Source organism: Poecilia latipinna, unplaced genomic scaffold, assembly GCF_001443285.1.
Source record: "Poecilia latipinna isolate Pla-1442-1.1 unplaced genomic scaffold, P_latipinna-1.0 Scaffold1350, whole genome shotgun sequence".
In the NCBI taxonomy this organism is placed as follows: domain Eukaryota; kingdom Metazoa; phylum Chordata; class Actinopteri; order Cyprinodontiformes; family Poeciliidae; genus Poecilia; species Poecilia latipinna.
This window is the reverse complement of record NW_015113966.1, coordinates 116,160-131,253: the sequence shown is the minus strand read 5'-3', so window position 1 is coordinate 131,253 and position 15,094 is coordinate 116,160. Positions and strand designations below refer to the sequence as shown.

At 41.3% G+C, this 15,094-nt stretch overlaps 1 protein-coding gene across 2 annotated transcripts in view; it reads left to right on the top strand.

The window, feature by feature from the left end:
• The first annotated feature begins 1,012 nt into the window (after positions 1-1,012).
• The window catches only part of adcy2b (adenylate cyclase 2b (brain)), a 70,362-nt gene continuing 56,280 nt past the window's right edge, over positions 1,013-15,094 (top strand). The window contains exons 1-2 of one of the 2 annotated variants that reach the window (XM_015056035.1): positions 1,013-1,891; positions 12,267-12,464. In XM_015056035.1, coding sequence (XP_014911521.1) covers positions 1,619-1,891; positions 12,267-12,464 — 471 coding nt within the window. In that variant the 5' untranslated portion in view covers positions 1,013-1,618. The remainder of the gene's footprint in view (positions 1,892-12,266; positions 12,465-15,094) is intronic. The other variant, XM_015056034.1, reaches the window with a different exon arrangement.

Below are 15,094 nucleotides of genomic sequence, written 5' to 3'. Positions count from 1 at the left end.
CCTAAACCAGACGTTTTCCCTAAAAAAAAAAAAAAAAGACTTTTATTAGCTATACATCATGTTACAATGTTATTCCCTCATCAAATACTTACCTGGAGTGATGCTTTGACTTTTTCATGCATGTTTGAGAAATCCTTTATTGGCAGCCATTCAGCAATGCAAAACAGCTGGGTAGATCTAGCTCCACCTTGGAGCTGCAGTTTCCAAGCTTCTGCCTCTCAGAGCAGCCACTCCGACACTCGGTTCCTTCAGACTAGCCAGCAGCAATTAGCAAACACCTGATGGAACTTTGCATCTACTGATTTTATTATAGGAGCTCCTTCTCAGTGCAACACTGGTAAAAACGTTAAAGGGTGAATATCGGGGGCGATGTTGTGATGACTTGCTGAAGGAGGAGATTAAAAAAAACAGGAGTTTCTTAAAGAGACAGACACTCAATTTCAAGGCAGTAAATATGGAAGTCAGATTTCTTGTCATATTTGACAGGATTTTAGAACAACTGAAGGTAACTGTGCTATAAAATGATGCAACATGGCTGGAAAAAAATAACACTGCTCCTTTAATTCACGCCTTACCTCTAAACCTGACGGCATTAGGACAGGGCTTTGTCTTCACAATGTTAGTAAATATTCCTCTAACAGTCCTAAATAGGACAGTTAAACAAGCACACACACACACACACACACACACAATGACACACTCTTCTTCCTCCCTGCCTCCTCTTCTGCCAGCTTCACACTTTTCCTCCCTCCTGTTGGTGTCTTGGGTCACTTCCTTTTTGCACAAGATCGCGCAAACACACCCGTAGATGTGCACACACACTCGCCTCTCTCTACATATTTGCTTTTCTCACACATCTTTATCTTCACATTTCCACTTTTCTCTCCCTCTCCACACTTTTTTACCCAACAGCTCTCTCTCTGGGGCTTTTTTTTCTCTCTCTCTCTTCCAACACATTGGTACAGCCTCTCTCTCTCTGCTCTCTCCTATCCTCCCTCCCAGATATACACACACATACACACACTCACTCTCTCCCTCTCTCAGTCCTCATCTGCACCTCAGCACGGTAACTCGCTGCTTCGTTGCGGCTGCAGCGCAGAGCGGTGAGCGGCGACGGGGGTTTTGCCGGCTCTCCATCACCCTGTGACCAATCATAAAGAGCAAACAAGAAGCTGGAGGAGGAGGAAGAGGGTGGAGGTTGGTGGAGGGAGAAAGCCAAAGTCTCATCTTCCTCCCTTGGAGTCCAAGCAACCCCTGTCTTACTGACAGGAGGAGGAAGAGCAGGAGGAGGAAGAAGATCTGTTTTCACACTGTCCTGACTCAGTTTGTCACCTCCAGCAGAAGTAGCAGCCGAGGATGCACGGGGAAAGAAGAAAGTTCTCTTTCTATGTAATTCAGTTCTGTGTCGATTATTAGGAGGAGCCGAGGAAACTTTTTTCTAGAAAGGAGAGGAAGGGCGGGGGGGCGGCGGACGGTCCTAAGGGAGAAAGCTCCCCTCGCCCTCTTCCTCCCCCCTTGTCCGCCCCTCTGTCCACGCGACGCTGCTTTTCTATTTTTTTGGGGGGTGGGTGGTATTTGTCAGGGAGAACAGCAGCGCCCCAAGTTCCCCGCGCCCCCCATGTGGCAGGAGGCTCTGTGGACCCGCGGACGCTACCTGCTGGAGAAGAGCGATGGGGCCGGCGAGGGGGCCGAGGGGCCCGACGGCCTGGGGGACGGCGGCAGCGGCCCCGGGTTCCAGGGCGAGGCGTGCCCGGAGGCGGAGAAGCCCCAGGACTGGCTGTACGAGTCGTACTACAGGATGAGCCAGCAGCATCCGCTCATCGTGTTCCTGCTGCTGATCGTCATGGGAACCTGCCTGGCGCTGCTGGCCGTGTTCTTCGCATCAGGATTGGTGAGTGCATGGTGGCAGGCGTGAAGAAGTGTAAGTGCAGCACTTTGGAGGTGTGGTAGTTAAAAGCCCAGAACGATGAGGTCAGGAGGAGTTGAAGCCTGATAATAACAGCAACACAGGCAGTGTGCCGCTGCACTCTCCTCACAGGAAACTGAATGAAGAGAAGGACTCCTCCTGCATGTGAAATATGATATTTTTACCTTTCGGGTGGTGCACTTTATTCTACTTCCCATATTTGGTCCAAAACCCCAACCAAACAACAAGCATATAAAATGAATTTTGCACCATGACTTATGTTTTGCCAAGAAAGAAACTAGAAAATTGTGTGAAAGAGGAAAAAAAACATGTTTTCAAGCTCAAGTTTATTTGTATAGAACATTTCTGTTCAAAGTGCTTTATGTCATAAAAAGACAGAAATAAAAAGTCAGAAAAATAACTTAGTCGACAGTTGAGAAACCACATTTTAACAGGTACCGTCATCACAATCATTAAAACTCGTTGAATAATTATGTTAATTATGTTCAAAAGCAACTTTCCCAAAGTAAATTAGTGGCATTTATTTATTTCTAATACTTTTTGTTTGTTATTTCTGTTCACTTGTCTTGTGCTGCTTGGCCAGGTCACTCTTGTAAAAGAGTTCTTAATGAGTTTTTTATCTGGTTAAATAGTATATATATATATATATATATATATATATATATATATATATATATATATATATATATATATATATATATATATATATAAATATTTTTTTAACATCACGGTTGTTTTTTTTTTTTCCCTGCTATATTTATTTATTTGAACTGCGTTTGAGTGTTGCTACTTTTAAAATGTCATTGTGCTTTCCTGCACAATGACAAAGGATTTCTGATTGTAAATGTTTAATAAAAAAAAACATTTAAGTGCAATGACTTAGTATTGTTTTTTTGCTTTTTTTTTTAAGTTAAAATATCAATGTGCAAGTCTAAACTGCAAAGTCTTGAGGTGAAAATTCAAATTATACATGTTAAAAGTAAATACCTTTGTGCTTAAACGGTTTCTAAACCCTCTAAATGAACCAGTTCTTGTTCATATTCCTTCATTTTTCACAATAAAGGAGCTCCAGAAACAGTTCTGGATTATCACAGCATACCGTTCTCTCTGCTTACAGTTAGGTTCATACCTGGCAGATTTTGATTTAAAATCATCCTTTTTTGATAGGAAATAAGACGAGTACATCCCAAAGGACAATAACACTGTGTGTAAGGGGAATGCTTTTTGAGGAAAAAATGTTAACGTTCACTTTTTATCAATGAATGAAATGCAGAAATAAAACATTCCTGCCCTCCTTAATAGCCTATTTTGGTATTACGGCAATCAAACACTTCATCTCCACTAACTACAAAACATCACTATGACTTCCAGTCACAAGAAACAGACTATTTGACATTTTAAATCTGTCAGAGGTATGAATAATTTTGAGCCCAAAACACGTTGGGAGCTTTAAGTCGCCTTTTTCTTCTTCTTTTGACGTTGGGAACGTGTGAGTCGTGGCTAATCGCAGAACCTCCGTTGTCTTGCGGGTCTTTGGTGAACAATGCCAGAACGCTTTAACTGCAGCTTTTCCCTCCACAGTCTGTGAGGTCAGCGCTGCTCGGCTTTGTGAAACTCCTGATTTAATCCAAGCAGCAGCCTCACCTCTCATGTAAATGAAACGAACATCTGCGCTGCCATTTCATTTCTGTTTACATTTGCGACGCTCAGAGAGAAATCCTAAGCTCCTCGTCTGTGGCGTTCTCCTGTCGGATTGGGCAAAAACAAACATGCTTATTCCTCCTGGTGTGACATTCTTGTGCTATTCTGACCTTTCATGAATAAAAACTCACGCAAAAACAAAAAGTATTGAGTTTTATTAGTTTTTCTTTTAAAGAGAGGAACAGTTATTCCTATTCTTGCTAAGATAATACGTAAAGTTGTCCACATTTTGCCCTTTTTATTTAGATTTTAATACATTAACTCAAGCTAAACTAAAGTTTAGTTTAGTTTAAAATCTTTTTATTTGATATTTTCCGCTCAAAATCAGTCGTCATTGATCAGGATTATGCCAAACAAGCAGATGTCCCATTTTTGTAAATAAGGACAGGAACTTTTTAATTCCTTTGTAGACTTTAAAACCAGCTAACTGACCCCTCCTGGTAAAATGTCAACGTTAAAACTGATCTGGACCAGTTTGTCATCTTGAGTAGAATTTCAGAATCACATCCCATAAAGCGTACAGACTGTGGGTTTGACGGTATTTTGCTGAAAATCCTCTGCATTGAAGCTCTTGTTCCTCTAAAGCCTGCTTGTCTCAGCGCTTTCATCTAGGTGCATACTGGCTTTTAAAGCGAGCGTCCAGATCGCCTCAGTCTTTTAACCTGCAGGACGTGCTGTCCATCCAGAAAGCTCACTTTATACCCACTTAGGGATGAAATGATTAATCGGATTAATTGTGATGAAGCAATTATTGAAATAATTGTCAACTAATTTATCAAAAACAATTTTAAAAAGGCAATTTTCTAAAAGAACAACACACTTAAAGCGTGTCCACACGCTTTTGTACAGTTTTGGCTTAAAACTGTACAAAAACTACATGCATTTTAGATGTATGATAAAGAAAAAAACCTTTGTCTGTAAATTTGTTCTACCCAGAACCAAGTTTTAGCTTCGCCTGGTTCAAATTCAGTATAAAATTTCTTTTAGATGCATCCTTTGCTATAAACGATACTCTAAAAAAAAACTGTTATTGCATTTTAATTCAGTAAAATGTTTATTTTATCACTTTAAAAAGGAATTGAATTATTTGTTCATTTGTATTTCCAATATTGTATTTTTTTTTTTAAAGGCTTAAGCGGTTAGATGAATAATCTGCAGAAAGTGTAAATTGTTTTCCATCTGATTAATCGTCAGAATAATCGTCAGATTAACCGATTACTAAAATAATCGCTAGCACCACAGGAGAGCTGGTAGCTCATTATGAATTAGCTCTAGCTTAGAAAATATTTCTGAATATTCCTTCTTATTGTTTCCTGTGAAAAACATTTTAATGTTCCTGAGCACATTCTGCAGTTTACAAAGGAGAGAAACAAGATGCTCTTTCATAAAGTCCCACTTGGTAATCCAACGATAGATTTATTTCCTGCTATTTTATTTCTGCAGGGAAGTTTTCAGTGACCTTTGACTCCGGAGCTCCTCGGGAAAACGTGAATATTTATGTAATCTGACTTTACCTGAGCTGGCAGCAGAATGCGAAGCTTCATTAGCAACACGTTCTCAAAAAGTCAGAACGTTACATTATTAAAGAAAGTTTATGAATCACTAATTTACACACAAACACAAGCAGGAAAGATTGAACTAGCTTCCAGTAATGACTATTAATACAACTCTTAAGCAGCTGGAGGGCACGCCTTGAGTATCTTCTGGTGGGAAATGTCTCTCCATTGGTTTTTATCCAGTCTCCATGGCAACCAACTGCTGCCCTGGCCAAAACGCAGCATTAGAGTCCAAAAAGTTTTTTAAAAATTAACAATAGTCTCTCATTCTAGTGTCATTTGGCTTGTTTGTGTCTGTAAAATTACTCCCACTACATTCAAAACTAATTTATTTTTAGATTTGTGAAACCATGGCAACTTTGAAGCATTGAAATGCGCGACCTTTTCTACCTACTATAGATTAGTTCGTACCTTCCAGCTGGATGTTTCCTCTTGGCTTTTATGGTTTACAGTGATTTTTCTCTCGTCTGCTCATAATCTAGAGCATGAAAATGTAGCTTTTCAACAATAATGTATGACATCTACCTGCAGGGAATGTTACATTAACTTTGGTGTAATGTAAGGAATTCAGAACCGAAGGGAAACAGAGCTTAATACAATATTACTGGAAAGTAACATAGAAATGATTATGTCAGATTTGAGTCATTTTAAAACTATATTCACATTAACTACCAAAGAAAGACAGGTTTATCTGTACTGTGTGTTTCAGCAACAAGGCATGTGCTTTACATGATAAAAACATGAAACATCAGATAAACACAACATTGAAGTGGTTAATAATAGTGGAAAATTGAACTTCAATAAATGGTATTCTAGTTCTTAATATCAAAGACAACACTAAGCAAATAGGTTTTTAGCCTTGATTTACAGTAACTCTGTGTTTCAGCAGTTTTGCAGTTTCCTGGATTCTAGCTTAGAAGCTGATTGCTGCTTCTTCATGTTTGGTTCTGGTTCTGGGGAGGCAGAGCAGACCGGAACCAGAAAACCTGAAAGCTCTGAAAGGTTGGTACACTGACAAAAACATCTTTAATGTCAGCAGCATTTCAGTCAAGCACAAACTAACAAAAGTATTTCAGAGTCTGTCCTTTTGACTTTAGAAGTGGCTCCCTGTTTGCGTCTTTAGCCTTTGAAGGTTAAAAACCGGACCAGCTGTAGCGGACCAGAACAAAAGAGAAATGAACAGAAAGGCAGCGTTCCAATGTGAATTTGTGTGAAATTGTTTTTGCTCGCGGTTAGGAAGTGGATGTAGGAGAGAAAGCAACGTCAATGCGTAGGCGCCGAATGGCAAAAAGGACAGATTGATCCGGACCAGTGTGAGTCGTCAGGATAGACAATACTGTTTTTTTTTTTTAAAAAAATGCGAAAAGCTGAAAAGCTGCAGGTTTCATTACAATCAAACATCTTGTGTGCCACATGACTCCCATTATCAACTACTGCACAGAGAGTTTTGCTTTTAGCGAGGGGATTGAACGGGACAGAGCCCATCGCGTGGGGGTTTGGGGAGGGGCGGCGGTGTCCCTTGTGTATGGCTATGCGTGGCGCCATAAGTGGCTTTGAAGCACTTTGGATTGCAAAGACAGCCTTGCAGAGTGGATCTGGAGAGCGGGAGGAGAGTTTAGCTCGCAGCTGTGTGGGCGTCGGTGCTTTTGTCGAGTGAAAAGTGTTGTTTGGCGACAAACACTCAACCGCAAACACGAGCCATTGTTTCTCAAGTGCTGCTTTTGTTTTTTATGAAATGGCCTCACAAAGGAAGGCCCACTCAGAACTGTGGCTGCTGATATCTCAAATTGATTGTTTTGCCGCTGGATGTTTAAGGACAGGCCGTGGATTTGTTCTGTCATCTCCACGTGTGTATTGTGGGGCGTCAGCGTAGCACCTGGAGAGAAGTCCAGAAGTGGTTTCTACGTTAATTCCAGCAAAGTAAATAGCTTCTTCTTGGCTGTGCTGTCATCCTATTCAATCCCTTTAAAGTCACTTAAAGCAAATCAATATATTTTACTGGCCTGTTTCACTTACCAGGACCTTATTTTTTGCTTCTTATACAGTGCGACCCGTGTCAAAAAGGCTACTTTCACTCTGCAGGAAAATGCAACCCAAACAGTTCGCTGTTGTGTGACATCAACGTTCTTCTGTGCATGTTGTGTTGCTTTCGGTTCATAAATTGCATTGCAGTCAGATTTAATTAATAATGTGAACAACCAGGCAAAAAAAGAAAAAGTGCGTTTTTAAAAAATTGAGCAACAAGACTTGCTGTGTGAACGAAGTCTAAATTGCCATCATTTGGAGTCATCGCACTACTTTTTGTCCTTCTGGAATAACAGTGGTGATGAATTGGTTGTTTGCTGAGGCGTGTGCATTTCTTACCGCTGGGCGCAGAAGAATGGCAGGAATAAATAAAAGGTGGATTTGGAGTCGGTGGGGACAGATGAAGGAGGGGCGGATGTTGTTGTAAGTTTTCTGGCTTTATCAAGGAGCCGGCAGGAACCCGACCAAAAGCAGAACTAAAGCTCCTAAAATTACAGCGCACTTTTATCTTTCTCCACAGATCAGGGCTTGAATGGGTGACTGTGGTATTTTTAAGAGGTGTAGGCGCCACCCATTATGCCGGTGTGTGTGTGTGTGTGTGTGTGTGTGAGTGTGTGGGTCTGCGGATGTACATCTGCGGATCTGTGTGTGTATCCTTTGGGTGAGTTTCTCAAAGGAAGTCTCACATTTCCTTCACAAGCTTATCTGCAATCTTCAGGGAGAATGTTCCCCTTTTTTGCTTTTTTTGTTTTTTTTCTTCTGAAATTGCACGAAATGTAACGTAACGCTTGTGTATGTGTCCATCTGTGGGTACACAATCCTTGCAATTACATGGCAACATGCTCGCGTAATGACATCTCAAAACTCAATTTGACAGACTAATTGAGGTCAACATAGCATCTGATAATGGTTCTCTGCAAATCTAAAATAGTTCCTCTTACTTGGGTGATTGATTACGTGGCTGCTTTCTGTTGACAACGAGTTTCTGCCATCTTCGAATGATACGCAGCATTGTTTTCCAGTTTTCCAGTCTGTTGATTTTAATGTAAAGAGAAAACCTCGGATTTTGTCTCAGCTCATTGACAGCTTGATGGATGCGCCGGAGAGTCTGGTTCTGTGCTGATGGATCAGTAGTTGTTAGTCAGGCTCGCATTGACACAGATAAATAGAAACAGTAAATAGATCTGCTGTTCTGCACAAATTCATGAATTCTACTAGCACTGGAAGTCTGTCTGAACTTTAAATCACAAATTAAAACCTGCCAGCATAAAGAAGCTCGACTTAAAAAATGTTTTTGTCAGAAACTGAAGGTTAGAGTCACATGTTCTAAAAATGAAACATTTCAGGTTTTTCATAGAGACGTTAAAAATTCATGAAGAGTTCATTTCTGATCTGCAGTCAGTAAGTCTCTTTGTGTAATTTATGGAAATTGAGGTTTTTGTCTATAAAATGAGTAATGCAAAGTAAAAGTGAATAAAATAGCACTCGCCTTAACCGCGAGATAAGCCTTGAAGTTGGAGCTTGGGCAGAGACGGACAATGACTCCAGACACACTGGAAATTAGCTTCAAAGTGGATGACGACAACAAAGTTACTTCAGAGTGGAAATCACAAAGCCCTGGTCTGAATCCCACAGCAAACCTGTGGAGTGAAGCTGAAAAGGTGTTTGAGCGTGTGGGGCGGACAATCCTGATTCGATTCCATCGAAAAATTTCAGCAACTCTTGTAAAAAGCCAGTAGAGGATACCAGAAAAGACTGACCCCATGACCAAACACTACCAAACACTAAGGAAAGGTAACGCTAAGAAAACACACTTTTATGAATTTGAATAAAACATTGGCAAACAGAAATAATTTGGGTAAATTCAGTTTGCACGTGTCATAGGCAGTAAAACAGTCGGCAGAATATTCACAGGCATGTAAAAATAACATTTTCCTCACAGAAAACTGGGTTCTCTGTCAGAAATTTAATGAGCCATTATAAAGCTGAAATATGTTTTTTTTTTACCGTCTTCCCAGCTTGATCTCCTTCAGATTTTGAGCAGTTTCAGGAGAATTTGTTAACACTTCTCCGCGCTTTGAATGGAGACGTTGAAGGGAAAGCTTGTTGATTATTGATGAATTCCATAACCAAAGAGGAAGACAGATTGAGGAAATCTGCCTCCAGCTCTGCTTCATCAGCCACAATAAATATTCAACAGGGACCCAACATGGAAAGCAAGGAGAACGCATGAGCTGCTGCGGTTCCATCACATCCTCCCGTGACAACTGTCTCCTTCCTCTCAACTTCTGACATAATTTGGTCTATTTTTGTCTGGTTGCTACTGAATTTGTGTCTCTTGGTGCTGCCACTATGTTCCCCCCGACCCCCACCCTCCAAAAAAGTCCTCCCTTTTCCGTTCTCAATAGTAGCTGGATGAAGCAGGCTTAAAAGGAGAAAAAAAGGCGTGGGGGGGATTGATTGTTCTGGGTTACAATGCAGTACAATGTGGCGGGCAGCCACGTCGAGGGAAACGGCATTAAACGCCGTCGCCGAGGGTGGGGTTAAGCGGATTAGACGGGGCTCAATCAGAAATATGCAAAGTGCAGATGCTTCGTTTTTGTTTCCACAAATGAATGAAAAGCTTAACCCCCACCAAACCCCCACGCCAACAGTTGAAGGCAGTGACAAATCCTCCACTTCCCTCTTCCAGAGAACTGCGAACGTTTGTGCTTTTTAGAAAAATATCCGCTTTGATGCGACAGGGAATGTCCTTGTGAGTGAAATCTTCCTCTGGGGTTTGGGGGGGATGAGCGGAGCATTTGGTGTTGCTTACATTCTTGTTAGTCCCCAATCTGGGCTCCGGTCTCCTCACTGTAAAAGCTGCTGTGGCGTCAGCAGCGACACCCCAAGGGATTCCTTTCCCAGACTGTGACTCATGCCGTCGTCTTCTGCACGACGCTGCTACGTTAGCAAACCGCTTCAAGTCTTATTTTGACTCAACGGAGCCGTTAGCGTTATCCTCGAAAAAACCCTGGAAGACAGACAACGGTCAAAATCGGTCGACGCGGATTCAGAGGCACGGTTCGGGACGTCTCGTTACGTCTATTTTGACGAGGGCAGAAAAAGGAAGAAAAAAAATCAGACATTTCAATAGCAAAGCTGATTTTCATTTTACTTTAAAATGACATGTAATCACACAGCAGCCTTCTAATTTTAGCGCCCGGGGCCTGTCAGCGTAATCATGACTCGGAATAAGTTAAAATGGTTTCCGTGGGTGTTTGGGCACAGGGTGAATGAAGCCTGTGAGAGTGCCACTGATGTGCTTGTGGAAGCTCTGTGCCTTCTGATTATGTATTTGCTCTATAATTTACACATTTTAGAGAGGGCTAAAAAAAAAAAAAAAAACCACCAAGAGAGAACTTTTTTGGTACCTGGAAGAGTCCGCCTTATTTTTAGCCGTTTGCTAGTTAGTGTGGTTTCTGAATCATAGAGGAGACAGCTACAGGGTTTATTTAGAAACGTTTTGCAGCCTCCATTGGATTTCTAGGACCAGTTGAAAATTGTGGAACTGAGTGGAAAAAAAAGGCAACACCCATTGGCAAAATAATGGGTGTTGTTTTTGTGTTTTTGTCACACTAACGTCTTTCAGAAAATCAAACACATTTTCGCATCAGACAACAATAACCTAATTAAAAACAAAGTACAGGTTTTCACATGATGAGATTGAAAACTCAAGCCAACTATTAACCTGCCGTCAAGTTTTTACAAAAGCTAATGGGCTAATGGAAACACGAGGAGAGACGAGCGATAGCAACAGACTAACGTCATCGCTGCTCTGTGTGAAACCCAACAGTCGGGACAAGATTGTGACAACAGCGACAAAAATCAAGACATTTTTCGACTGTCTCGTGTCGCGTGTCTACGAGCTTGAAATTTCACAATCGCAAATTTTTCCGGTCACTTTTATAAGCGGCTGTTGCCTCGTTTCACAAGTTCCGTAGGAAATGAATGAGCGACATCGCCTCCTGTGTGTTAAGGACCCTAAAGTCAAATAGAAAGTTCTTCATTTTGGAGTTTTTTTGTTTTTGGCTTTTCTAAAAACGAGTTAATGCTAGCATAAAGGGGGAACGCTTCCATCCACTGGTGGGTGGAGGTACAAAACTCTGAAAAATGTCATAGTCCATACCTCCAGTTTGGAGGAAGGATTTCTGTATTTCTATGCCAGTTTGCAACCTCTACTTCCTGTATATTACAGCTGAGTGAGCGTCAACATCTGACGAGATTACGTTTTGCATAGCCTGGTGGATTCGCTCCAAATCAGTACGTGGAAACATTCGCATTTTCTTTCCTTTTTTTTATGACACTTTAAAAATTCACTCAACATTCTCACGACAGTTGGATGGAAGCACAGCTAATAAGTCAAATTTACAACTTGCAGTGTGACATCATTCCCAACTCCGATCTCCGACTTCTTAGATAAACAGAGAAATTCAAAATATAATTTCTCACAAGTAGAAGCTAAGAGTTGCTTCCAACTTATGATTAACAAGCAGCAAAGCAGTTGCTGATATTTTTGTTCATATGCTGTGATATGAGAAGAGAGCCGTACAGATAAAGCGAGCTATGCTGAGCTCATGTAGTAGAGATGTCTGGTTCAATGTGAAGAGCAAGTGTGCGTGTGTTACTGTGTGTGTGTGTTAGTGTTTGTGTGCGTGTGTTACTGTGTTAGTGTGTGTTAGTGTTGCCAGCCTCTAAATGCTGACTCCAACGGTGCGAGTGTGGAAGTGATGCCGTAGCACATTCTCGGTGTCTGCCTAGCGATCTGGACGCCGTCTGTTCATCTGCTTTGTGTTTGGACTCTGTGGTCATTTTATTCTGTCGAGCATGGCACGTTCTCAGTGAAAAACACAAAGAACAATTTCAGACGTTTCGCCGTTTGGCAGAAAGGAGCATTCAAAGCATTTTTTATTTATTTATTTTTACCGTCAGTGGAGCTGTGAAAATTGTGTGAGGCGCTGCACGTAAACCTGCGTGACGTCATCGTTTTGTTTCTGCTTCTTTATTTCTTTTTCCAGAACACAGAGGATCACCTGACGTTCCTGATCGCCGTGTCTGCCGCCCTCTTCCTTTTCCTGTCCATCTTCATCCTCGTCTGCATCGAATCCGTCTTCAAGCGGATGCTGCGCCTCTTCTCTCTGCTGACGTGGGCCTGCCTGGTCACCATGGGTTACCTGTTCATGTTCTCCGGCGGCAGGCTGAGTCCCTGGGACCAGGTACTGGATCTGGCTCAGTTTCAGTTTATTTATGTAGCACTAAAATACAACAAGCGTGGCCTCGAGGCGCTTTCCAGAAGTTGTTGCAGTTCAATCACACAAACACTCCAATTGATTCTGGTTGTCAGACAGTGCACTGAGCTCAGTTAGATGTTCCAGTTAGTTTAAAACGTTTCTATTTAAGTCAAGTGTGGGACGGCATCTGCGCTATGTGTCTTTCAAAAAAGATTTATGCTACATTACAGCAATAAACTGCAATGAATTTAATTGAGATTTAACTTGATAGACCAACTAAAGTTGCTAGTAGATCTAGCAGTATGTTTGCTGTTTTTTGTTCAACATTTAATTCAAATCATTATGATTTAATTAACCTGTAACCACATTCAGTTAACTGTTACTAGCTGCATTTCCGTTACAAATGTGTGCAAATTATTTGTCTTTTTTCTGCTAATGCCAAATAAAAAAAAAAAAACACCAGCTGCAAGTTGTTAGAAAAAGACAAAAACAAACTATCACCCTCCTACCACTTCCTGCCGTCCTCTTGTTTGTCATTTCCACCAGTAGCAACATCTGGCTGTTGATCACGTGATTCGTACGATGTGAAAAAAGTGTTTTCAACGCAGTTTCGCGCAATACATCTGTATCAGTATGGCCGAAAAACCGCCTTCTCCTCACGCAAAAACCTTTATTTGAAGTTGCTGTGTTTCCATTAACCTAATTTATTTTTGGAATTTCAATTTGAGAAATTCTACGGTTGATGGAAACACAGCCAGCGTTAGTTTTCCTTGACACAGCAGAAACTCGTGTTTAGAGCTCCACTATCATCTCTTTTGAGCAGAGCATCGTCTTCCACACCTATATCTTCTGCACTGCAAACAGAAATTAAAATATATTGTTTTTCCAAAAATGAGTTTCTTCCTGTGACGTCAAAACCGGATTCGTAGACTAATAGTTGTCGGGCCGAGAGATTGGATGCGATACGTCTAACCCTGCTTTTGACTTCTCCACAGTTTTCTCCCTGACCTGCAGGCTCTGCTCCTCGGCCTTCGTGATGCTCTGCCTTTACTAATTTCTGACAAACCTCTGAGGCATTTACAGAACGGATCTGATTACGCTGAGATTTAATTAGACACAGTCAGACTTCATTTGCTAATCAGCTGACCTCTGACAACGCTTGGTTGGACTGGATTTTATTAAAGGTATCAGGGTCAAGGGAGCAGGATTCAGACACACCACATTCTATCTAGTGTTTCACATATGGCGTACGTTTCTTTTCTTACTGACTTTCACCTCGAGTTGCAGTGAAACTGACAGCAAATACTCTGAATTTGCTATCTTTAGATTTAGGAGAACATTCTGGTTCTAAAAGACCCACAGAAACTTGTTCTCAGTGTGAATTTTGCGTGCACTTGGTGAGTTCGCTCCGTTGGATTCCTCATGGTGTGGAGGTTTGCTCTAGCTAACCGCTTTTGCATAAGTTAAAAAGTCATTTCCCCAAAGGTTTGCTCTACGATTTCCTCAAAATGAGCTCGGGCCCCAGCACCCTCCGAGTTCATCCCGCTCCGCTCCGTTCGTGTCCTGTCATTGACCTTCGCTTCAGCAGACATGTTGACGCGTCGGAGCGGGATAAGCACTGATGAGGAAAACTGTTGTTAGCAATAAATCACCTCCATTAACTCTCCCTGTAAGCCGGTGCAGTCAGCAGAGTCGTTTGTCTCGCCGGACTGAAAAGAGGAGGATTCCTTCTCTCTCTCTTTTAGAAGAGAGAAAATAATACATCTGCTTTGACAAGCTAAAATATTTGCATTTTTTTAAGAGATTTCTTTTGACTTCTAGTTTATTACTGTAAAATGTTATTAACTTGACCTTAGGTGTCTCACCTGTTTTCCATTCTCTAAAGTCTGATAACGCCCGGTGTTAGCGATGACGCTAACGACGACGATAATCATGATCAGGCAGCTGGAGCTGTACGGATGAATCAGTAAGCTGAAGGGAAAGTACACCTGAAACATTTTGTTGGCTGTAATTTGGACTTAATTTCCACCAAATGTACAGTTTTATCAACTATAAAGTTTAATATAAGTTGGATGTAGAGTTTGGCTATTCAGCAACATTGTAGGCACTGAAAGTTTCTTAGAGTAAATCCAGCATATTTGATTTAGTTTATTTGATTAGGACAGTGCACATTAATCAACATTAGCACAATTAATGGGAGTGTAAATGCAGAGGAGTTAGCACTAAAGCTAAACTTCATTCTTTGTCGTAAGTCAAGTAAGCAAAAAACAAAACACCTCACTGTGCGTTTCACAGGACAGAACACATGGTTGGTTCTACTAAAAAATAGAAACATTTACATAAGAAATTACTGACAGACAGAAACAAGCTAAATAACAATAAGCAAAATCAAAGCATGGCACAACTGAAAACCAAGCGATTTAAACCGACAGGTTGGGCAAGAAAACTATAGTTACTTTGGAGGAGCTGCAGAGATACACAACTCAGGTGGGAGATTCTGTTTTGAGAGGACAATTAATTCACACTTGAAAATTGTCGTTCACACGTCCACAGGTTCTCGCCGTCCAGTTCGACTGAGCTGAGCAGCATTCTATATTTCCGTAAGTAAAAAAAAA